This window comes from Beta vulgaris, unplaced genomic scaffold (genome assembly GCF_026745355.1).
Source record: "Beta vulgaris subsp. vulgaris cultivar EL10 unplaced genomic scaffold, EL10.2 EL10_2_Chr_UnSca4, whole genome shotgun sequence".
NCBI lineage: Eukaryota > Viridiplantae > Streptophyta > Magnoliopsida > Caryophyllales > Amaranthaceae > Beta > Beta vulgaris.
Window position 1 is genome coordinate 212,994 of NW_026611046.1, and position 25,532 is coordinate 238,525.

The following is a 25,532-nucleotide window of genomic DNA, read 5'->3' on the forward strand; positions in this document are numbered from 1 at the left end:
AAGATGAACATAATTGGTGGGCCAACTTGGTGAGAGAAAACGTGGGTTTCTTTCAACTCACATATTTTACTTTTTTAATTAAAAAAATAGGTGGGCCAAGGGGCTTTATCATCTTTCTCTTTTTATGAGATGTCATGTGATATACTGATATGTTATCATCTAAAGATTCTTTTGCAATATTAGTTATTTTTTCTCAAATATTACACATACCTAATTATTAAAGACCAAAGTAGCCTTTGCTCTTCCCTTATCTTTTTCTCTATATTTGTTCAATAATTATCTTTGTTGTTTATATTTTTATACTACCATACGGTAATATTAATTTTTATAATTAATATTAATTATTAAATTTTATATTGTAAAATAATAATTTTCGCATACCCGTACCCGTGTCCAAATTCCGGACAGAGTCCCCGTGTCCTGATTTTCTGGAAGTGCCCTACCGGACACTCGGATCCGTACCCATTTTCGACAATCCTAGCCGAATCCTGGTAACATAGGAGCGAGGTCGAACTTTCTTATTGAAAGCGCGTGACAGACGAGCTTGGTAGCAATCAGATTTTTGTTGTGCTTGGAGTCTTTTTTCGTCAAGCGCCTCCAACTCAAACGTCTGGCCAGACGTTCGCCCCATGGAGCAAACTTCCAGGCCAAACGTTCGCCATCATCGTCCTAAAAAATTTCAACTTTCTAAAAACGACAAGAGCCTTAAGCAAAATAACACATCCATGTCAAGTGTGTGTAGGACTTGGTTTCTACAGGATAGGACATCAGCACATGACCCTCGCCTTCAAATGATTTTGACTTCGGCCCTTGTTTCTTGTAATCTTAACAAATTGTATCAAAATCAAGGAAGCAATCGATACTAAATGATATATGGGGAAAAAAACTTGCAAATGGTAAGATAGCAAGACCAATTCCATACTATTAGCGTCCGACACTCTCAATGTCCTAATGTAAGATGAAGTCCCTTTTCAAGTGGAAGGAGGCCATTGGGGACCCACTTTGCAAGGGGCAAGAATCAAACACCTTTCATGGGGATGGAAGAAGGGCTTCCAACCAATTAGTCCAACTCTGATTCCTATAGCATTGTTAAAGAGTACATCTGACGTAATAACAAGTATCAGTCTTATTCCGAATTTGACTCTCATTTGACATGATGCATATCAAGAATTTAGATAACTCGCAAAAAATAATCCTTAATTCCTAAAACCATACTTCCTCCATTGTTTTTGTATTACAACATATACCTCTTTTAGTAGTTTCAAATCTATTGCAACATTGTCTCTTTCGGTAACAAAAGGAACCCAGTTGGACTTCAGTTCCCTTATTAAGTCTACCTAAATCCATCATTTTTGTTTCCCACCAACCAATCACATGGGTTATTTTTGCCAAACCAAGCTACCTTTATATTTCCTCAATATGTTTGCCGAAATCATATGTTGCAATAGAAACATAATGAAGTATAAAACTAACCACTTCGTATATCCATCAAAATAAATGACAAGTACCTTTCCCAAGACCAACGGAACTAACAGTGTCATGATGAGGCTCCTAAATAGTAGCTTAGTTGGTATTGAAATACCAACACCAGCAGCCACAAATTTTGTGATTGTAAATGGCACCTATAGAAAGATAGCAGGAACTGTCAGCAAACTGACAGACTTTGATGGCAAAAAATGTTTCAAATATACATAGATGTGTTTATATGCATATACAGAGTGACACGTGCACATAGATGCAAGGAGAATGGATTTTGAATAGTGTCACTGCTAATATACAGATAATCCATAACAAAATAAACAAAAACAGAAACTGTTATGGGAGCCTTTACTTAAGTCTCACATCTACGGAAAGGACCATAAATCACAAGCATTACAAAAAAAAAATGACAGAAGAATCCACCAAACCCCTCATTTTTTTTTTCCTAAAAGAAATGACATAAGAATCCACCAAACCCCTCATTTCTTTTCCTCTCAAAATAAAGTAGAGGCTGAAGGATTGGGCACAATTTGAACAAACAGAAAAGGAGATGAATATAAGCATCACATTATTACTCTAAATAAATGGGATAAATTGTGCACAATGTACTCTACAAATCACAACCCCCCCCCCCCTCTCCGCTTTCATTCTCCCTCACATACTCTTTCCAATTTAGATTGTTCACTTGTTAAGAGTGTCATTCTCTTTACAATATCACATATCTCTCGAAAAACCAATAAGAGCCAGTTTTGACACAATCTACAAAAATGAACCACAAGAACCATCAGCAAATGGACATATTGGTTACCATGTCATACATCAAATATTTATTGCTCTACATTCCTACTAGAAACGGCAGAATCATAAAATAAAGTTAGGGATAGCCATAGGGGTATATCGAGTGTGAGTTTCGTCTACAGGGAGGACCCACTTCCACATTATCTACTGACAACAAAGACAGACATGGGCTGACTTTAAAGTGGTGTTGCAAGAGACGACCACTTGTAGAGGCAATCAAGAACATCCAGCCAGGTCGTAGAGAGTATTTGGTAGGGGTCCTTTAGGGCAATTATGAAAGGGAAAAGGAACTTAATAGCCTAACTCCGTAATTAGTGTTTGGTTGGGTTTTTACTAACAATCCCTTTTCCACTTCTCTTTTTGGAGACACACCCCCCCCCCTTTTCACGACATGCAATGTAAACCATCAGACTTAACCAGCCCTCCCCACTGCCACTACAAGACGCCCACCTGTCCTCCATTATAACTGCCAGAAGATCACAAAATTACCAATCTTCCACCGCTCCAAAATCGCACAACTAGTCCCACTCTACCATTAACCACCAACTAGATACTAATCACCTTGGACCAACATCCATAACCCCATGAAAATGAGGCCACCAACAACCCAACCTGACCTAACCACAAAGGAACCACCAACAACCACTGTTGCTTTGATTCCCGACCCCACCACTGACCATCGTCACCCAAATTCTGACCCGAGAGAGGGAGAGAGAGAGAGAGAGCGTATGGAGTTCATCCATAAAAGCTCCAAGAATTTTTATGGTTAAATTTAACCACTTAAGAATTTATGGTGGTGAAGGCCAACAATTATCAAGGTGATGGTGGTGGTGAAGGCCAACAATTTTTGAGGTGTTGGTGGTGGTAAAGGTCAGCTTTTTTTAATTTCAGTAGGATTAAGGCGGTTCACTAGTGGGAGGAGTATGGTGGTAATGGTGCTCTTCTGCCGATGGCGTATGGTGGTAGTGGTGAGAAAGATATACAATTGCGAGAGGAGGGAGGATTGGGTGTTTGTATGCCATTCTTGTCTCTACTTTAACCAAACACTACAGAAAAGTAGGTGGTTTAATTTTACTTTCCTTTCTCTTTAATGATTCATTTCGTTACTAGTGAACTGAACTCTCCCTTAATCCACACTACAATTGAGAGAGGAGGGAGGATGGGGGTGATTGTATGCCATTCCTTTCTCTACTCAACACTACAGAAAATTGTGTGGTTTAGTTTTACTTTCCTTTTCTCTGTGTTGATTCCTTTCGTTACTAGTGAGCTAAACTCCCCCTTAATCCACACTATTAGAGAATGGCACCAACTGAATATTCAAAGGTGTGAGTCAGCTATTGTCGAACACGGATGTGACAATGAAGTGTCACCAAAGTAAGAAAAATGACCAGTCACTATTAGAAACTACAACGATTTTCTGAGATTGCAACAGGATCTATTAGTTTATTACCACATATGTTACAAAAGCATGAGATGTACCACAAATCTTAGGCAGCATGTAATGGATCTGCATGTACTCCTTGGTGCATGAGATTGAGAACAAATGCCCTTCGAGAATCCTCCAATACATGTCCTAGTGCGTGGAGTAATTAACACGCAAATCTAGATTCACCTTCAGTTTTTTAAAGCTATCAAAGGGACTTTTTCTTCTTTTTCTGGGGATAAATAAATATTTCATTCATGAAAAGAAGGATAACTTACAAAGAGGGAGAATCAAATTTTCTTAAAACTAAATACATACACATAAAGTACACTAGACACATTAAACATCTAAAAAAAGAAGGTTTATCTATATGATACCCTTGTGTTTATTTTCTACATTGAACCAACCTTTGAAACTTTCCATACTATACCCCTGAACTAACAGAATTTAACACAGAAGATCCTATTGTTATTCTGTCATTTGTGATTCACGTTTCGTGCAATCATGGACTTAGGGTTATGTTTCCCACCAAAATCCAGAACTCTTTATATCGGATTGTAACATCCTTAGCCCTTAGGTACTAAAGATCCCATTACTAGATATTGTCCTCTATGGGCCCCCCTAGCGTGAAAGGTCTTGTTCTACGTAGTTTTATCCAAAAGACATCTACGACGTTGAGGTGTCCACCCCTATGTAAAGAAAGTTTTGTTATTCTTAACTTTCAATATACACTAGTCAAGATCTTAAGCACCTTTTTCCCTCCTTTAAAGTGACTCTGATACCATCTATAACACCTATAACACCCCTAGATGTTGAGCTCATTAGCAGATATTGTCCTCTCTTCTTCCCTTCTAACCAAAATTCTTCCAATTTTTCAACACTTCTCAAACGTTTGATTCTTCACCACTCATTGGGGGAAATAATTAATTTTTTGCACCAAGATACAATTGCTTTCCTACCAAAATTATGAAATTTTAGGTCGAAGATTGTGGAATCCCTTTGACGAATGGTTTTTGTCATTCATTTTTAGTAGAAAATCCCATGAGATTGTTGAATTCAACTACCTACTATAATATCTCTTTGTTCAACTTAAGTTATCATACAGCCACATGCTTTATACTAGTTATGTTCCCCTATCAACACGACTCTTCACTTTGTGTAAAAGCTTTCCTATTTCATAAGTAACCAAATCCTTCTTAGACTCTCTGTAAGATGAAATATTATATCAAACAGCTAACAATAGAAAATTCCCTTGAAAGAGAACTGTGTAAAGCTGACCAGCCTTGTCGATGAGAGTTAATAAAACTCATGTACAGAACATCCAAGCTCCTTACTTTAAGCATGAAGTATATAGCCAACTCTGCACTGTCGTGCTCTTTGTATAAGCTCCACGGAGCAAGCCTAACTAACCAGGTACAAACGACTGTGACGGTCCATAATAAAAAAGTTCATGAGAAAGCTAAAATTAAATCTACTGATTTTTGTGTCAGCTATACTTTCCTCTAGCTCAATATGGCAATATTTTCTCTGGTAAAGTTACTACTACCTTACAAGTAACTGCAGTCATCACTCCATGGTTTTCCCAAATTGATCAAAATGTACATATCTGCAATTGGATTTTAGATATGGTAAGGGCCCATGTAGTCATGTTTGTGTGAACCATTAGAGTTCATAATTTTTTTTTCTCAAATTGTTCGAAAATCAGCAACTCGGTTTTAACTATTAGATATGATTTGTGCTCATGTTTGAGTCAAACCCATTGAAAATCACAAGAAAAATTAATACTTCGACTCTTAATGAAACAACACTTTTTCCCAGTCAAGCACGCCTCTCACGACTTAAGAATCCAAAAGGCAGTGGAAGTTAGGACATATAGATAGTTACTTATAGTCATAAATAATAAACAATTTGTAAACATATATACGAACCAACCAAAGAGAATTTCATGATGGTGAAGTAGGTTTTCAAACTTACAACTAGAATTCCTAGTAAATTTGATATCGTGGTCATGGCCAAAGCCAATGCAAAATTTCCCCCAGCTAGCTGCATTCAGCCCAAACAAATGCCATCAAATTGAAATGTAAAAATAAGGAAAAGAAATAAATGATGATAAGAACATCTAACATTTACCATACCTGAGTAAGTGACACCCCACTAGACAATGTAGTTGGCATGCAAGCAAATAAAGCTAATCCTGTAAAAAGTATAAGTTAGGAATTTGGAGGCCAATCTATAAATCATCATCTATTTTACTGTCATGTTTAGATGTACTTAAATATTAAATTCCTGTCATACAGCTTACATGCTCTGAAACTTTCGAAAATTTTAAATAATGAGATGTCAGGAATTTGGAGGCCAATCTGCTCAATTCAAACCAAAACCAAGGCCATTACCCAAAAAAGAGAAAGGAAACACTAGAGAAAAAGGAAAACCCGAGATCAATTGTCTTGCAGCATAAAAATGCAGTAACCATATGTTCCAACAGTAGGAAGAAGGCACTCTTTGATCTGATGTTGTCACAGAACAATATTTTTGGTGGTTTTATATTGAACAGCAATTGAATCTAAGCATGACGGACATGCTAGCAATCAGGAGATAATTGACTAGACAAAGGAATACAACCATAAGCTTTCCCATATAATCACCTCAACCACTTCCACACTAGGGAAATTTCCATCATCGCTCCAAAAACTAGTCTGAATTAATACAGCCTCTAGACTAGGCAGTTGACCTGAACCATTAAAAGACGTAATTTGGTTGTGATTGCGTAACATATTTTACAATAAGATAAAACAAAATAATAGAGTTTCCACTGCTGCGGTGCTGCCTGTGAATTGTGCATATTTAAGCTTATGTACTTTGTTCTTGTTGATCAATACTATAGAGAGTTAATCACTTGAGTGCGAAAACACAAACCCTAGAATTTGCTGGCGGCTTAGACTTTATGCTTATTCAAACCTTACTATTGATTTGTGGTGCTTTAAATAAATTGATCTAAGTTTATCTTGGTTACTTATTACTTCCATTAATTCAAACTAATACACACGTTTTCCGCAATTCATTGTTTAATCTTATACATCACTTAGCTTAATCGGTTTTGATGTTCCATAAGTTTCTATTAACTATACTTAAAAAGAGTATTTTATTATTTTTTGGTTTTTACCTTATCCTTGTTGATGTCATGGCTGAGTGAGGAGGTTGAGAAAGCCAGCAAAGTGGTCCGATAGCAAGAAAACCCACCTAAGAGGGAAAGAGGCGAAAACCGGCAAATGAGCGCAGTTATGGTGGTGGTTTTTGCAGCTTCTGGGCAGCCACTTTCCTTGGTCCATTTCACGAGATTTTTGCTTTGTTGGATCACCCTTCAAGTGTAGGTTAGGTTCTTATTGGTCGTTGGCCAAGAGGCCGTTGAAAAGTAGCAAGTTGGAGCTGATAAACAACACAAGATTGGCTGGACTGGCGATTTTGTGGTGCTAATTTTAGACACAACTGGGCAGCCAAAAACAACCAAGTTTGAGCCGTTTCTGTGCAACTATACCGACTGAAATTGCGACTGGACAGCTTAGCTTAGTTATGAAGTTTCTTTGTATTTCTTGCTTATTTTATTACTTGAGGAGGTTTAGCCAGGTACTATAGATACCCGTTAGGGTCCTCATTTGTAACATAGATCTGGTCGGTGTAATTTAAGAGTTATAAACTCTAAAACAAGGCGAGTGTTCCTTTGTTGTAGTTAAGAAATTGAAATCTAGACTTATGAGTAGAGTGTTATTGAGTCTTGTCTGCATAAACAACCTCTTATTTGGTGGTTAATTGGGAAAGGAAAAGGGTGGTTGTTCGAGTTACTCGAACCGGTTTTAGTTTGCTTTCTTTTGCTTTTGTTTTTATTTTTTTTTTATCTTTGCTCTTAAAGCTTAAATCCATGTACATCACTCGGTGTCGTAGCTTTGGTGGCGTTATTTGAGCTTTTTACAGCTTCTTTGTTTATTATAAACACCTCCATAAACCCTAAACACAGGCTTAAAAACAAACACTCAAAACCGAGTCTTTGAACTTCCTTAAAACCATTTGAAACCTTGCTAAACTTGAAACTAACTTCTAAATTCCCCTTTTCTCATGGAAGAAGGTAGGGAAAACCAATTTAGAATGGGGATGTCCATGCAAGAAGCTCGAATTGCAGGGTTAGAAAACAAGATAGAAACCATGAATGAGCAAAATGATAATATCATGGAACAACTAAGAGCTCTTACCCAACCAGGAAGGAGAAATCTTAGGGTTCATAAAAAGGAGGAGGAAGAGGTTATGACACAAAAGATTATGTGGTCGGAAATTTTGAAGGAGTAAGAAGGAAAGGTCCACAAACTCACAAGGATGAATTCAAGGATCTAAAGTTAGATGTCCCTGAATATAATGGTGACTGAAACCCTGATATTTTCCTTCAGCTAACGTGTGACAGGATCTTTGAACTTAAATGATGATTCAAAAGCTTTTAAGGTAGCAGTGGTGAAGCTAAAGGGATATGCATCTCTTTGGTGGGAAAATATAGTCCTATCTAGAGCAAGGAAAGGAAAAGCTAAGATCAAGAGTTGGAATAAGCTTAAAACGAAGAGGAAAGGAAAAGCTAAAATCAAGGGTTGGAATAAGCTTAAAACGAAAAGGAAAGGAAAAGCTAAAATCAAGAGTTGAAATAAGCTTAAGACAAAAATGAAGTAGAGGCTTCTTCCATCAATATATATACTATAGATCTATACAGTCAAATGACAAAATTAAAGCAAGGCTTTGAAGATGTGGAGGATTATATTCATGAGTTTAAGAAACTTATGATGAAGTTGAATAAGCAAACCATGGCTCGTTTCATGGGTGGCTTAAATAAAGAAATTGCAAGAAAATGAGAGCTCCAACCTTACTCAACCATAGATGAGTAGTTCAAGGTTGCAATTACGGTAGAAAAACACCCAAAGAAGAAGAAAAAGAAGGTGTTTTCCAAGAGTACATCCTATGCCAAGGGAATTTGAAGTGCACCCAAGCCTACATCCTATGCTAAGGGAACTTCAAATACTTCCAAGCCCACATATTCATCGCCTTATACTCCTAAAGGAGACACTTCCGAATCTGGAGACAAAGCCAAGAAAGTAGAAGAATCTCCAAAGAAAGATGGATGTTAAATGTTTAAATGTCATGGCCATGGTCATATTCAAGATCAATCCCCTAATAAGAGATTGATGCCATAGAAGAAACTATTAGAGCTCAACAACAAGCAAGGGAAAAAACGCGGTTGTCGTCGCGTTCGCGGGAACAGTCACGTTGTCGCGGGAACGGCTTATAACGGGGAAATAGAACGTTTCGCGGTTGACGCGGCGTGAATTTTTTTAAAAAATTCACATAAATATGTTTCAACCTTATTTGCATTATTTTAGTTTATGAAGCATTATTACAACATAATATAATCAAATCTAATAGAATATGATATTTCATCAACTATATAATTAAATCATAAAAAGAATTAGCCAATGCTTGAAAAGAATGGATGTAACAGGGATAAAAGCGTTCTAATGCGACGAGTTCACGTTACGGAACGGACAACGCAGAGAAGTATGTGAATTTTATTATGGCGTTCTGTGACGTGATTTCGCAAAACGGCAAATCCAAAATCCGTTACAGAACGGCCGTTCTATAACGGAGCGAGAGAGTTTTAATTCGGGGACAACAAGAGTCTGTTCAAGAAAAGGAGGCGATAAATTATGAGCCTCAAGAAGAGATGGTTGAACCACTCAAAGGAGAACATATGTCTCTTGTCCTAAGAAGGGCTTTACACACTAGGGAAGCTGAAGAAATCCCTTCTCAAAGGGATCAAAATTTTCAAACCAGACGCAATAGGAGGAAAAGTATGTACCATGATCATCGATGGAGGGAGCTGCAGCAACATGGCATCTTCAACTATGATTGAGAAGCTCAAGCATCCCAGGTCCTACAAGTTGCATTGGCTCAATGATGGAAATAGTGTAGGTAACAAAACAAGCTCTAATTAGCTTTTCTTTTGGTGATGCATATAATGATGAAGTTCTACGTAATGCATTGCCTATGAATGCATGTCATCTTTCAAACCGTTTTTGTGCAACTACACCGACTGAAATTGTGGTTGGACACCTGAGCTTAGTTATGAAGTTTCTTTGTATTTCTGACTTATGGCTTATGTTATTACTTGAGGATGTTTAGTTTAGCCATGTATTATAAATACCCCTTAGGGTCCTCATTTGTAACATAGATCTGATCGGTGTAAGTTGAGAGTTATAAACTCTAAAACAAAGGAGAATGTTCCTTTGTTGCGGTTTGTTTGAACCGTGTGTTCATTTCTATATAAAATCTCCTTTCTTTTGGATTGTCAATCATTGAATTGAAAGCTAGGCTTGTGAGTAGAGTGTTGTTGAGTGTGGTGTGCATAAACAACTTGTTATTTGGAGGTTAATTGGAAAGGGAAAGGGGTGGTCATTCGAGTTTAGTCGAACTGGTTTAGTTTGCTTTCTTTTACTTTTGTTCTTGTTTATCTTAGCTCTTAGATCCATATACATCACTTTCCCTCAAATACAAACCTGAAATCATGTGTCAGTCTTTAAAAAAATTAATGCTAGGCAAAGAAAAAGCCAGTCAAAATTCATGGGAAAATAAAAAAATCAAAGTTTCAGATACATCAAAGAAAAAATAATAAGAAACCAATTCGGTGATGAAAAAAAAACAAAAAAGAAGAAAGAGTCATTATCTTTAGCATCATTACCTCGGTCACAAAATAATAAGAAACCATTATCTTTAGCATCATTACCTCCATTACAAAATATAAGGCCAAAACACTTGCCTAGACCTTTACCATATACTTATAAATCACCATTCAACATTCACTACTATCCCAAATCCCTTCCCTACATTTTAAATCAATCAATGAGCATTCATACTTCCATTACAACATCAAATCATACACCATACATTCCATAACCTATTTTTAGCCAAAATCCTTCTCCAAGGTATATCCAAGCCCGCTAGATCGAAAATCCAAAAGGGTGGCCTAGGCAAAAGTTAGGGCACAAAAAAATGATTCAATATCTTTCTCTTTTAGTATAGTGCCGATAGGAGTAGTCAGTGCCAGTTCCGCTAGTCAAGAATTACGACTGGTCTGATTCCGTCAAGGATACGTAGGAATCCTCATCTCAAGGTCCGACCGCTTCAATAAACAAATCTAAATCAATTTTCAATGGTTTGACTTTCTAGAATTTCTAAGCATGCTCTCTCTAGACTCCCACATAGACTCGAGTTCTAACCTAGCTACATCATGCTTCCCTACCTACATCCAATTTCAGTCACAAATTCAGACATTTTTGTTTTTTAATCCAAGCTCTCTTTTCGCTTCAAGGTCTCTATGACTCATCCAAGATTCTTAGTGAAATTTGATGTATTCCAACACAAAAATGCTCAATTCGAGTCAATTTTACCTAAAGTAAGGGCTTCGAGCATCCATTTCTTTTATATTTATATTAAACCCCCAAAGAGTTGTGATTTACGGACTCTACTTCCCAATCATTTCAAAAAACAATATTCAAAAATCAAAACTATCTCTAACTCTTTCATCGCATCACATGCATACTTATAGGTCTAAGTCCGGATATACATACATACATCATTTGTTGCATTACATGCATTATAGGTAGCATCCCACTAACATTACCTTCAGCTTGCATATCATCTCATAAGTCATCGAGTCAAATCTCATATACACATACACAGACATCTTGCAAATACACATTATGCAGTCTAGGGTCACACAGTTGCGCAGTTGCGCAAGTACGCTATATCCTTGTAGTTTTAGGTCATCGGCATGTCCTTTTCCTCTCTCGTTTCAAGTGAAAGAACTTTCGGTGAGTTGTTCCTTTCTTGTCCCAACTCCCAAGTGAATGAACTTTCAGCGAGTTATTCTTCTCTCGTTCCGAGCGAAAGAAATTTCAGCAAGATATTCCTCTCTTGTTCCGAGCGAAAGAACTTTCTGGGAGTTACTCTTTTCTTACTTCTGAGTGAAAGATCTTTCCACGAGTTAATCCTCTCTCTGCTTATGAACGAAAGAACTTTTCGCGAGTTATTCTTCTCTCGTTCCGAGTGAAAGAACATTTCATGAGTTATTCCTCTCTCGTTCCGAGTGAAACAACTTTCCTCGAGTTACTCCTCTCTCGCTTCTAAACGAAAGAACTTTCAGCAAGTTATCTCTTTCTAGCTTCCGAGCAAATGAACTTCCCATGAGTTATTTCTTTTTTCACTTCAAGGAGAACGAACTTTTCATAAGTTACTTGTTCTTTGGTCATATGTTTGTATTCTTTGCATTCTACACGTACGAAGATATTGGTGACGGTAAATCCATCGACATTTCAAAAACAGCGACACCGTAAAGTCTAGCGTTAATGTAGTCCATATTGCTAATGGAAACAACAACGTCAAAATCCAGTGTCAGTCTTAAGCCACCATCGGCCCTGGAGCGGGACAAACCTGTACACTGCTAACCTCACATCAAATAATGACAACCCTTAAGGCTTAGTGCACAACCAAATGAAGGACTATCATCAATACCATCATCATTGTAATCCCCCACAATTTTAAAGGATTTTATAAATATATTTAAGTATTTATATATTTATATTTAGACTGAAATGAGTTTGGAAAACGATTTGACTATTTAAAAAGGGTTGACTATTTTAAAAGTGAAATGAAATTATTTTTCATGGCTTAATAAAATTGAAAATATTTTAATTAAGCAAGTTTTAATAAAAGTTTTAAATATTAAAGTATATTGAAAAAGAAGTTTAATGGAATCGAAAATCCTAAAAGGATAAAAAGGAAAAGAGTCATGTTGATGATTAAAGTCCTAAGTTGTTCATCTTATTAGTCATCAAATCTCATTAAACCTTATCTCTTTTCCTAAGCCCAAAAAGGGAAGCCTTTATATAAATATCCTAAAACCCAATTATTCTATCCCACAATTTTATTTTCTCCACAAAAATCACGTCATTCACTTCCCCTCATTCCTTCGACTTTTCTTTCTCCTCTTCGTGCGTCGTTTCTTTCGGCCTTCTCTCTCAAATCTCGTTTCTTCTTCTTCAAGTAATGTTTCTTGTTCAACAAGAAACGTCACAAACCTTCTCAAATCCGAAAAGTTGCAGCTGCCGTGTTGCTGTTGTTGTTGCTGTGCCGGCGCCTTTCCTTCCTCCTTCGTTTGTCGGTTGTTTTCTTTCTTCCTTCCTAAGATTCCATTAAAAGACTAGGTTATTATGTTATTTTATAATTATTTATCATGCTTACTAATTAAATTACTGTTCTTTTTATATATATAATTTCGGTCATCATAGTTTATAATATAAGAAATTTCAGATTTGTTTTATTAAGTTTATTTTTAGTTTTAATTATATAAATAAGAGTTTTTAGGGTTTTTATTTGCTGGAAACTAAAGAAATATATTATGAACTATGAGATTTGTTTAGTACGTAATTTTAAATACGTTGTACATATTTTAAGAAGGGTTATTAGATTTTAAAAGTGCTGTAATTTCAGAAAAGAGTTATTTATGGAGTTTTTAAGGATTTTTAATTGCTAGAATAGTAGTACTATACTAGGAATTAAAAATAACTTAAGTTTGACACTTAAAAACGATTTTAAAACGTGTTTTTAAGGGGTTTTAAATTATTTAAAGCTGCTGTAATTTTTGGTTCAAGTTGTTAATTTTAGTTACTTTATTTTATAGGCGGAGAATACGTTGTCGGAGACTTTTAACGATTTAAAAGTGGCCTACAGGCTAGTATATACGAGGTACGTACATTATTTACGTGCTATGTGGCTTAGTAACATGTTTAAGGAAGGTTTAAATTTTTAGTATCATGTATAGGAACCTGATTTGTTCGTACATGTGATTTCTGGAATTATTCTACATGTTTTATGCATGTGTGCAACATGTGACTTAGAATTGTTTATGAATATTGAATTATAATGTTTGTATGGAATAATTGATGCAAGCATGTTAAGTTAGTTTATTTATTAATTCATATAAGAATTAGTATATGTTAAGGTGAATCATGTAATACATGTATTCTTTGAGAAGTATCATTTTATTATCTTATGAGGGCCGTGGACCTTATTTGGTAAGTTACAAGTTATACCTATATAAAGGTAAGATTGTTGTTGGCTAGGTTGAACAAGTATAGAAAGTTAAGAGTAAAAAGGAATTAAAGTAGTCTTAGAGTGTGAGTTGTGATCACGTATTAAATCCAAAGATAAAATAAGTTCAGTTGTGAATGTCTGCTTATTTATGTATGTGTCACTTATATGTGCGTGTCAACATAGGTAATAATATGTAAATAACGTAAAGTGTAACGAGAATAAGTTATAGACTTTAAACTGGTGCACGTCTAGAGTTGGACACTAAGGGTTGGAGTACATGGTGGTAGCCCATGGCTTTTCTAGGAATGGGTTGATCACCATCCCTCTTTTATTTCAAAGGTTCCTCAATATCGTAAGTCACTCTGAAATGCGGAGTCGCGCCCGCATTTCACATTAGTAATTAAGTCAACTCGTCCAATAACTATTCCATTAAAGTGATGTTTGAGTTAGTTCAGTAAAAGTTGTCTGCAGTTTATTATATGATTATTTATTATTTATTCATATACGTTATTGTTTAGTATCATGTTTAGGAATATTTATACTTGATATGTAGTACTCAGCTTTGCTGATTACGTGTTTTACTTGTGTGTGTGATCATGGCTTTGCCTATTGATCCTGTGATGATCCTTCTGGTGAGCAGAGTCGATATTGCATTGACATTACAGGTTCGCAGATATGCATCACATTGGGAATCTGGAGTGGAGAGACTATATATGTCTAGCGTAGTTTAAGTTTTGTTTTCGTAGGAACATATTTATTTCAGATTGTGGTTTATTTGAGTTGGTGTGTTTAAGTTTCAAACACTTGTCATTTATTTAGTAAGTTTTAATAAAGTTGGTTTTTAGTAAATTGTTTTCCGCTGCAAAATTCTGAATAAGCCGATACGTTATCACACGGGCGATAATGCCTGGGTAATTTTCTAAGTTTTATATTATAAAGTTATTTCTGAAAAGAGAGAATTATCAGGGTGTTACAATCATCATTTTCACCTTCCTCTGTTTCCTATTTAAATACCAAGCAAAGTTACCAACATCCTACCAACGCCAGTAAAACCCAACCCCTCTTTTCGATTTTCATACTACACAACAAAACAACACCCAATATACACATTAGAAAGTCGACCCTACCTTTATTTCTAGGGCACATACCTTAATTCAAAAAAAATATTTTTCGAAATCCTTTTTAACAGTAGCTCATTTGATATCTCCATAATATTTTTCAACTTGGTACTACAATACCCTCTCTTTCATCTCCTCCTAAAAAAGCGAAGAGGGAACCTTATCGACTTTACTACTCTGAGGCCTCAATCTTCAACTTTTGAGCTTAAATTGTTTGTTATTTAGATCTTTGAATTCGTTCTAGGCAATTAGCCTAACTTTGAGGACGCAAATTACAAAGATGATGAAGAAGCGGAGGATGGCATTAGCAAGCCATAGAGGGGAAGGGGAGAGGACAAAAGGTGAGAGAGAGTGCCGAAGAAAGCAAAATTATCCAAGAGAAAGACTATAAGTTCACCATTTGTCAAAGGTTACTATGGACCAAGTGGCCAACATGGAAGGCACCGGTGAAATGGGGATCATTCCCAGTTAGTCAAATAGTGGGACTATTTACAGTATGGGAGGTAGATTTATCGTTGTCAATTCTCCTATGTTGAATCTAATACATCAAAGATTAACTCAAAATAAACTGAAGTACCTGTAACAAATTCTGGAGGCTGAAGATTAAGTTGCAATATAAGCGTTGAAAATGTTGGGGTCAACAGCAAAATAGAAGCCTGCAATTGCCAAAAAAATTGAAGATAAGCAATACACTGCTCAGAATTCTGTATGTTAACAGGGTATCAATTACCAGAAGTTCAAAACTACGAAACTTCAATACAGCTCAGCAAATTGCCATGGAGTAAATCAACTTAATCCAGAAGGGTAACAATTATCCCAACAAACATTTTAATCATATTATAATGAACTACAACTGAAAACAGACACAACAAACAAGAGGAAGGTGATAAAGGCGACTCAAAAGGAAGTGTTTCCACAACCAACTCAAAGTATGCTCCAAGTTGCAGAGAAAGTATACACCAACTCTTTATTTATCTATACTGCCTGAAGAATGCCAAAGCCCTGAAACATTCAGTTGCTGAAAATGCAAAAATCTGCTCTTCCCATGAGCTGCTACTTCCCTCACAGCAAAACTGGTTACCTAACCCCTTCAAAATAAGCAATAATCCTTGTAGGACGTTTTTCCTATAACCAACCAATTCAATTTGGAGACTTCCTGAAAATGTAACTTCCTAATCCAGCCCAACAGAACAGTCACTTGCACAATATCTGAGTTATTCAAGAGAAATACCAGTCCAAATAGTCCAACAGGCCATGCTTCAAAAGCTGCTCCAATTTCTTGACTGCGTAATGTCAAACCTACAAAAATTAAAAAACATGAATCTTATCAACAAACCAACATGAAGCTCCAGTTTCAAAAGTATAAATTCTTGCTCACCTGATATTATAAATATACAAAATGTGCTCACTTTCGACAAGTAGTACCTATCTGCAGTACAACCAAGGCTGGGATTTGCAAGTCCAAGTACAACCCCACCAATAAGAGCTGCAGCACAAGTGAAGAAAATGATCAACTATCAGGCAGCTTCAAACACATTTAGTTTGAAAGTACGCACTCACATAACTAGCCATTTTGACTTGAATATAATTAAAAGAAACTGAACCAAAGAAGTATGCACTAGAAAGCAGGAATTAAATTAACAATAAAATAAAACAAAATTGAAAGCCGTCTACTATCGTTGTTACATGGTTTCAACAGTTACAGCACAACTAACTTACATTTGTTTCAATCCCTTAATCTCTCTCTTAATCTAAGGTAGCCAGCTACTACACTACATAAAATCCGCCCAAGGAAGTGGGTGAATGCAACTAGCTAGTTGTTACCATGAGAGTCACAAATATGACGGACAACATAATTCCATTTTAATATTTGTGGCCTATTTGATTGTGTGTTGCAGCAATAAAGAACTCACAAGAAGATTGGACATGTAAATCCGAAAATTCGGGAAAAGTCAACCAAACAATGCACTAGGACTTTCAACAACTTCTGTCATTCAAGGCTCCCAAGATCTCTCAATTTGACCTAATCACCCTAGAACTTGGATCCCTTTTGATCACACAGAATCCCCTTGTCCAGAACCCTGACTTGTGTTTGACCTAAATACTCATCCTTTGAATTCTGTCACCAGACACAGAGGTTCTTTCCAAAGACCTATTTCAATAGTCAACTACAGCTTAGGAGTAACCATAACCTACTAGGAACATACAACTTGTTCCCTAAACAAAAAAAAAAATCCTTGATCAAATATAATACGTCAAAATATATATGGTTCATATATACAAACCTACTTTGTATTATAAACTAATACTCCTCAACGTACTTGGAGACTTGCCAAATCATGAAATTTCTCCATGTTCCAACACTAAGCCCATTTCATCAAAGGCCTTTAGGTCCACACAAAGAAATAACCCTCCAACCCAAGTACCAACCTGCTCTCAGAGTGAAGGAAAGATATATTGCCTCTCCATCCTTATATAAATAATTGCATACTAGCTCCATGTAGATGGCAATCTTAGCAAATTATCTTCTCTACCCTCTTATCCTTCCACCCTTGTTCAAAATGGCATGAAGTGTCCAATTACAAGTTCAAGAATCCGGCATGAATTTTACATCCATATCCTTGCGATGCACTGTAGACATGGGTGCGGCAACAAACATGCCTAAGTCAAGGTATGGATGTTTGGATGTCATCTTTGATGCTTAACTCACATAGTTAGTCCAGGATGACATTGATTGATTTTCAGATAAATAAAATTAATTTTATTTTTTCCTATAGAAAAATTTTCTTAGTGTTGCTCATTGAATATTTGGCATTCCTTATGGTGGTGTTAGAATAATTTTGGTCTCCGATAAAAGATATCTAGCATGTTAAGCTTAAAGGCAATTATTCAAAATTAGGTTACATCTGGTAGAAATAAACTACGCATGTGTGACACCGACTTATGTTATAGTAATCGGTTATGCACATAATTATTTGGTGATAAGCACTTGCACATGAGATGCAAAATTAAGCTTTAAAGATTAAGATAAAGTATGGAATGCTTTGAATAGGCTAAACACTTGTGGAATGTCAAGAATGGATGACGGATAGATGGATACCAGTGATAGATTATGTGGGTGACCGATGAATTGGGTGAAGCGGATGGAAGTAAACTCGATCTTTTGACATCTCTAGATAAGGGACAACAAACGATACAAGTAATTATGTAGCCGTGAATCACCAAACTCATATGCATGAACAATTTTAAAAAGTAAACTAGCCCTTCATTAATATCTTACAGGTGGTTTTATCAAAGATCTAATTTTATCTTCTAAGGTTTTAAGAGTTTACTTTAGGATATAGTCAGCCATTAATGCAACATTTTTGTTTACCTCCTTTTGGGACCATTGTTACATGGAACGAAGAACATTCCGAAACGTGGTACCGAAACGGGAACGCGGAACGCAACCTCTAGAGTAAACCACATGGACTCCTAGACCACGTACCATGTTTCGGGACGCGTCCCCTGGAACGTGGAACGTGGAACGTGGAACGTGGAACGTTCTCGGTATCAATGTTTGGGACCATATAGAAGCAAATAACCTTAGTGTCTAAAAATCCTATTGATTACGTAGTAAAAGTTACAAAATTATTTGATTAAATTTTTGATCTCTCTATATTACCATAACCATGCATCGGATAGGGTTCCAACCTAGTTCAAATACAATTCAAATGTTTTATTCCTCCCAACATTTTCAATGATGGATATGAATATTCAATTACCTTTTTTTGTAGGCTTGATAGGTTAATAGGAGTCATAAACAAAAATGAAAGTAACCACATATCTTGATTCATCAAAGAATATAAAAATTTATAATTTTATCACCTAGAATGAGAAATCTAAATTGGAACCTCAATCAAAAGCATACATTACATATTATTCCAATAAAAACTAGACATTCCAATAAAAAAGAAAATTAGACATTACCTAATGGCAGGAAATGGGCGGTAGCAAATTTAAGCAACGGCCGCGCCCATTTCAACAGAACTCCAGATTTCTTATGTTCCCCATTATTTACCTTGATTAGAAAAGAAACAAATAAGTAAATAACAATAAAAACTAGAAAACGCACACGAAATTATGACCAATAGATTCAGGGAAGAAAAAAAGCAATCGTTGAAGATAATTCAGGACACATACAGCGTCAGATGATGAAGCAGCGGTGATTGGCAATAAGCGAAATCGAGGTCGGCATTGAAGAATAAATGGATTGTGAGTTGAGTTAAATGATTTAGTACTTAATAATCGATGATTATTATTGGGGAATTGGCAATTGAAGCGTAGAGTTGAGGGAGGAAATGAGGAGTGCAAGAGTGAGATTCTGAAATTTAGAGGTGTGATTGTTCCCGCCATTTCCAAACTAAGGTTGGATAACTGGAGTGTGGAGAGTCAGCTGGTTTGGGCTTCGGATTTTGGTGTTGGGAAGAATGGATTAGAAAACGAACTCTCTCCTATCAATAGTTATAAAATTGAGAGGATTATAGATGGAGAGAATTATGTTATTCACTCATGGGGTACATATATATATATATACACAATAATGGGAGAAGTTACGTAATGCGAAAAGTCACGAGGGGATGTCAAAGGTTAGGTAATGCAAAAGGTTGGACATCCACCTATAATTATTCCATACATAATTATTACATAACACTCCCCCTTGGATGTCCAACATATAAAATATGTCTTACAATGCGCATAAGATGATGCTGCCTCATTAAAAACCTTACCAGGAAAAACCCAGTGGGAAAAAAACCATGGTTAAGGAAAAAAGAGTACAGCGCGCATTAACTCCCCCTCATAAAAATATCAGTGAAGTTCTTTGAGAGAACGCATTCTAATTTGTCGAACCAGCCTCTTAAAAGTAGCGGTTGGAAGTGTCTTAGTAAATAGATCTGCCAAATTTTCACTTGAACGAGCTTGTTGAACATCAATATCACCACTTTTCTGTAGTTTATGAGTGAAGAAGAATTTTGGTGAGATATGTTTTGTCCTATCGCCCTTGATGTATCCTTTCGAGAGCTGTGCAATACATGCTGCATTGTCCTCATACAAAACTGTTGGAGTCAACCTCTCAGATGATAGACCACAATCTTCTTGTATATGCAAGATTAGAGATCTTAACCACACACATTCACGACTAGCCTCATGAATTGCTAGAATTTCTGCATGGTTGGAAGAAGCAGCTACAATGGTTTGCTTCATTGAGCGCCAGGAGATGGCAGTACCACCATGTGTAAACACATATCCAGTTTGTGATCGAGCATTGTGAGGATCAGATAAATACCCTGCATCTGCAAAACCAATCATTGCTTCTTTCGATAGGTTAGAAAAGAATAAGCCCTTATCTTTTGTACCTTGGAGGTAACGAAATATGTGCTTAATTCCATTCCAATGCCTTCGGGTAGGGCATGAGCTAAACCTTGCTAATAAATTAACAGAAAATGATATGTCAGGCCGTGTATGACTAGCAAGGTACATCAATGCTCCTATTGCACTTAGATATGGTATTTCAGGACCAAGGATGTCCTCATTACTTTCCCGAGGACGAAATGGATCATTATTTACATCAAGTGATCTAACTACCATCGGACTGGTCAACGGATGTGCTTTTTCCATATGAAATCTCTCAAGCACCTTGTTTGTGTATGATGTTTGATGCACAAGGATTCCATCTTTCAGGTGCTCAATTTGCAGTCCTAGACAAAATTTTGTTTTCCAAGGTCTTTCATCTCAAATTCCCTCTTCAAGTATTCTATTGTCACCAAAATCTCTTCAGGAGTTCCGATGATATTTAGATCGTCAACATATACAGCAACAATGACAAAACCTGACCCAAATCTCTTTATAAAAATGCATGGGCTAATAGGATCATTCTTATAATTTTCTTTCAACAAATATTTACTAAGGCGATTGTACCACATGCGCCCAGATTGTTTCAATCCATACAGGGATCTATTCAATTTAATAGAATATTGTCCTCGAGATCCTGAACTTGCTGCTTCTGGCAGCCTAAATCCTTCCGGAAGTCTCATATATATCTCATTATCCAGTGGGCCATACAAATAAGCTGTGACTACATCTAATAAGCGTAAATCAAGTCCTTCTCTTACTGCCAGACTGATCAAGAATCTAAAAGTAGTCGCATCCACCACAGGGGAGTAGGTCTCCTCATAATCAATCCCAGGTCTTTGTGAAAATCCTTGTGCAACTAAACGTGCTTTATATCTTACAATTTCGCCCTTTTCATTTCTCTTGCGCACAAAGACCCATTTATATCCCACTGGTTTAACACCTGCAGGTGTGCGGACTACTGGTCCAAATACTTCTCTCTTTGCCAGAGATTTTAATTCTGCATCAATTGCTTCTTTCCATTTTGGCCAATCATCTCTTTGTCTACACTGATCCATGGATCTTGGTTCTTGATCCTCTTCATTATTCATGACATCAAGTGTTATATTATATGCAAAAACATTATCGACGTCGACTTTATTTCGGTTCCATGTTCTTCCAGACATGACATAATTTGTTGAGATCTCTTCATTTTCAGGTACCTGAATTTCTTCTGGAATAATATTCTTTGTCATGTCCACGATCTCTTCTGGAGATCCACCAGAATGTGTCAGATCCTCAAATTGGCCATTGTCAATTATTGCTCCTTTTCTTTTTCGAGGATTCTTATCTTTGGAACCAACTGGTCTACCACGTTTTAAGCGTGGTTTTGAATCGTTAGCAACTTGATGTTGTCCTTCTGGGACATCAATTTTTATAGGAGCATTCACAGCTGGTATATGTGACTTAGTCACTCTATTTGGGTCAGAAAATGCATCTGGCAGTTGATTTGCTAAGTTCTGTAAATGAATTATCTTTTGAACTTCTATTTCACATTGTCTAGTACGAGGATCAAGATGAGATAATGATAATTCATTCCAACTGATTTCCTTTACCATCTGTTTGTTTTCTCCCCCTAATATTGGGAAAACCGACTCGTTAAAGTGACAATCTGCAAAACGAGCCGTGAACATATCCCTTGTTGTCGACTCAAAATATTTGATTATTGATGGGGATTCATACCCAACATATATTCCTAACCTCCTTTGAGGACCCATCTTAGTACGCTGTGATGGAGCAATTGGAACATATACAACACATCCAAAAATTCTCAGATGGGAGATATTTGGTTCCTGAGGGAGAACTTATGATGACTTGTTGGCCTCGTACGAATGAGTGCTGCTGCATGTAATATGGCATGTCCCCAAGCAGAAATGGGAAGTTTAGATTTCATGAGCAATGGTCTAGCAATGAACTGAAGTCGCTTAATAAATGACTCTGCAAGACCATTTTGTGTGTGAACATGCGCTACAGGATGTTCAACACTTATTCCAATTAACATGCAATAATTATAAAAGGCCTCAAAAGTAAATTCACCATCATTGTCAAGACGAATAGTCTTGATGGGATAATCTGGAAAATGTGCCCGTAATCTGATCAATTGGGCAAGTAGTCTCGCAAACGCCAGGTTACATCGAATCAGCAACTATAACTATATCCTAGTAATGGAAAGATTCGAAATCAACAAATGAAAAAGTAAGTGGACCTGACCTATTGAATCGTGACTATACCCGCTATTCTGATATTCAAATTTGATAGAGATTAAATTGGAACAGTTGACCTTTTATTTTTAATTTCTTTAAACTCTGTATGAATTTGTCGATATTTCCGATTAAATCTTTGTGTTCCTAGCTATTCCATAGGAATAGGTTGGCGAGTCTCTTTCTCCTAGAGAGGAGAAAACCTTTATTTCAAATCACAATATAAAAAATCCATTTTACATATCTTTCTTTTCTTTGATTCCAAAACGAAAACGAAATGAATTTGGATCTTATCTATCGAATAATATTTCAATAGAGTGTGTCTTCATGTACCAACTATTTCTATATCCAATCGAAATTCAAAACAAATTTCATTATGACAATTTTTTTAAAGATATTTTTTAGAGTTAATAGTTATAAGGATCTGCTTTAAGAAAACCGAAAATAAAAGTAAAATTAAAGAAAAAATTTAGAATCGATGAACTCCGGATCATAATAACATAATAAGATATTCTTGGGCTTTCATTCATAGACTATGATGAAAAACAAAGAATCGATCCTTTGAGTATTCAAAATTGCATGGGAAAAAAATGGGGAGGAGGATATATATGGTATATATCCATCTATATTGAATTGGAGCTACAGAAATGATAGAATCATTTCTGATTAGACCAAAGCAAATGAAGAGTTGATAACAATGATACATGTGACCATCTAGTGGATGCACCAATTAAAACCATAAAATATCTAAATGGTCCACATGGTGGGTGTATTGGCCCACAAATATCTCCTTGTATACGCTCTAAGAAATTAATAGATTCATAATTTATCTTGGCTGGTGATGGCCGAATAATTAACTTGCCTTGTGAGCAAGCAACACAAGAATGACTTTGAAGAATCTGTTGGGTCTTCAAAGAATGTCCACATGAATTTTCAATGATTTTCGCATCATCACAGAACCGAGATGGCCTAACCGGTCATGCCAAATTGTAAAGTCATCAGTAAACTTCTGGTTTAGTGTAGAATGTGCTTCAATTACACTTATCTTTGTGTAGTACAAACCAGTAGAGAATGCAGGCAATTTCTCTAAAACATTTTTGGTGCCTTGGGATATGCTTGTGATTTGAAGATATTCATCATTCCCTTCATTTATTGTCTCAATATGATATCCGTTATGACGGATGTCTTTAAAGCTCAATAAATTCCTTTGAGACTTAGGGGAGTATAACGCATCAACAATTTCAAATTTTGTTCCCATAGGCATTAATATATTTGCTCTTCCGGAGCCTTCAATAATTTTTGTACTACCAGATATAGTACTCACACTTATGCTTTTCATTATCAATTGAGAAAAATATCTCTGGCTTTTAAGTATAGTATGAGTAGTGGCACTGTTTGCTAAGCACACATCTTCACCTCTTAATGCTAATTGAGCTTGAGTACTCATGATCTTCAAAGAAATTAAAATAAGATAAAATCACAAACTAATAATAATAAAAAAAAACTTATTGAGAAGTTTAAACTAAACAAAGTCCATAAAGTCATAAATTGATGTCAAAAGATGATAGTAAAGTCCATAATGCAAATAGATTAATAAACGTAAAGTTCATGTCTCTCAAATCTCAATTATTCCCTTCGGGGGTGGTGAAGAAATCAGCAACTTCCAAGTGTGTCGCATTGTCATGAGCAAAATCACCTTCACCGTCCTCGAACACAAGATTTGTCTCTACCTTCTTTCCTTTTTGCTTCAATGATTGCTGGTAGAGATCAATAAGATGCTTTGGGGTACGACATACACGAGACCAGTGACCATTTCCTCCACAACGGTAGCACACACTAGTCGCATTATCCTTCTCGTGTTTGGTAGCATTGTTATTGTCCCACTTCTGGTGAGAATAGGAGTTCTTGGAGTAACCACCTCGACCCCTACTAGGTCCATAACCACCTCGACCTCCACTAGGTCCATAACCACCTCGACCTCTAGTAGGTTTATATCCTCTTCCACGGCCACGACCTCTACCACGGCCTCGACCCCTGCTACTGGCATGGTCTTTATTATTTATTGTCTTTCCATCATGGGATGCAGCATTCGCTTCAGGGAATGGTGCAGAACCAGTAGGTCGTAACTCGTGGTTTTTTAATAATAGCTCGTCATTTTGTTCAGCCACAAGTAGACAAGATATGAGTTCAGAGTATTTCGTGAAACCCTTTTCACAATATTGTTTGCTTAGAAAGAGATTATCTTTGTGAAAGGTGGTGTAAGTCTTTTCCAACATCTCATCATCAGTTATTTTTTCCCCACATATTTCAGTTTAGAGGTTATTCTGAACATGGCTGAGTTGTAGTCACTAATAGATTTATAATCTTGCAGTCTTAAATTTAGCCATTCATAACGAGCTGAGGGAAGTATCACAGTTTTCTGGTGGTCATATCTTTCCTTTAAATTACTCTAAAGCACCTCTGGGTCTTTAACAGTTAAATATTCATTCTTTAGAGCCTCATGAAGGTGATGGCGAAGGAATATCATAGCTTTGGCCTTAACTTGATCCGATTCATTATTTCCAGGCTTGATAGTATTACCAAGACCCTTTGCAGCCAGATGAATTTCAGCATCAAGTATCCAAGATAAATAATTCTTCCCGGTAATATCAAGGGCCACAAACTCAAGTTTTGTAAGATTAGACATTTTTCACTAAAAAAAACATTGCAAGACAAGATTAAAGTGTATCCAATAAACTAATAATTTTTTTTTTAATCATGTACGAGGCTGTGACAATACATATAAAAGTATAAAACTAAATAACACATGGACATAAGCAGATTAAGGTATCCCAATAAGCTATATAGTATTTTGATGTTCGGACAGATTAACAATTCGACAACAAATAAAGATATAATCCTAAT

General features: G+C 36.3%; 2 protein-coding genes across 2 annotated transcripts in view; both read right to left on the reverse strand.

Annotated features, from left to right (window-relative positions):
- Positions 1-19,537, reverse strand: part of LOC104884333 (probable sodium/metabolite cotransporter BASS4, chloroplastic) — a 35,231-nt gene extending 15,694 nt beyond the window's left edge. The window contains exons 1-8 of the mRNA XM_010668969.4: positions 19,180-19,537; positions 18,967-19,057; positions 16,376-16,483; positions 16,229-16,296; positions 15,575-15,653; positions 5,836-5,894; positions 5,675-5,743; positions 1,509-1,622 (exon numbers count right to left, since the gene is read on the reverse strand). Of these exons, the coding sequence (XP_010667271.1) occupies positions 1,509-1,622; positions 5,675-5,743; positions 5,836-5,894; positions 15,575-15,653; positions 16,229-16,296; positions 16,376-16,483; positions 18,967-19,057; positions 19,180-19,392 (801 nt within the window). The 5' untranslated portion in view covers positions 19,393-19,537. The remainder of the gene's footprint in view (positions 1-1,508; positions 1,623-5,674; positions 5,744-5,835; positions 5,895-15,574; positions 15,654-16,228; positions 16,297-16,375; positions 16,484-18,966; positions 19,058-19,179) is intronic.
- A 4,713-nt stretch (positions 19,538-24,250) lies between these two features.
- LOC104884340 (uncharacterized) lies at positions 24,251-25,314 on the reverse strand. Its single transcript, XM_010668976.1, has 2 exons — positions 25,087-25,314; positions 24,251-24,835 (listed from the first exon to the last, which is right to left on the reverse strand). Exons 1-2 carry the CDS (start codon positions 25,312-25,314, stop codon positions 24,251-24,253), a joined length of 813 nt encoding a protein of 270 aa, XP_010667278.1.
- Positions 25,315-25,532: the final 218 nt, after the last annotated feature.

Bases quoted from the DNA above. Each gene is read 5' to 3' on its own strand.
- LOC104884340 (XM_010668976.1), bottom strand. From the start codon at position 25,314: ATGTCTAATCTTACAAAACTTGAGTTTGTGGCCCTTGATATTACCGGG. The intron at 24,836-25,086 runs GTGCTTTAGAGT...TATTGTGAAAAG, and splicing joins TAACTGTTAAAGACCCAGAG to GGTTTCACGAAATACTCTGA.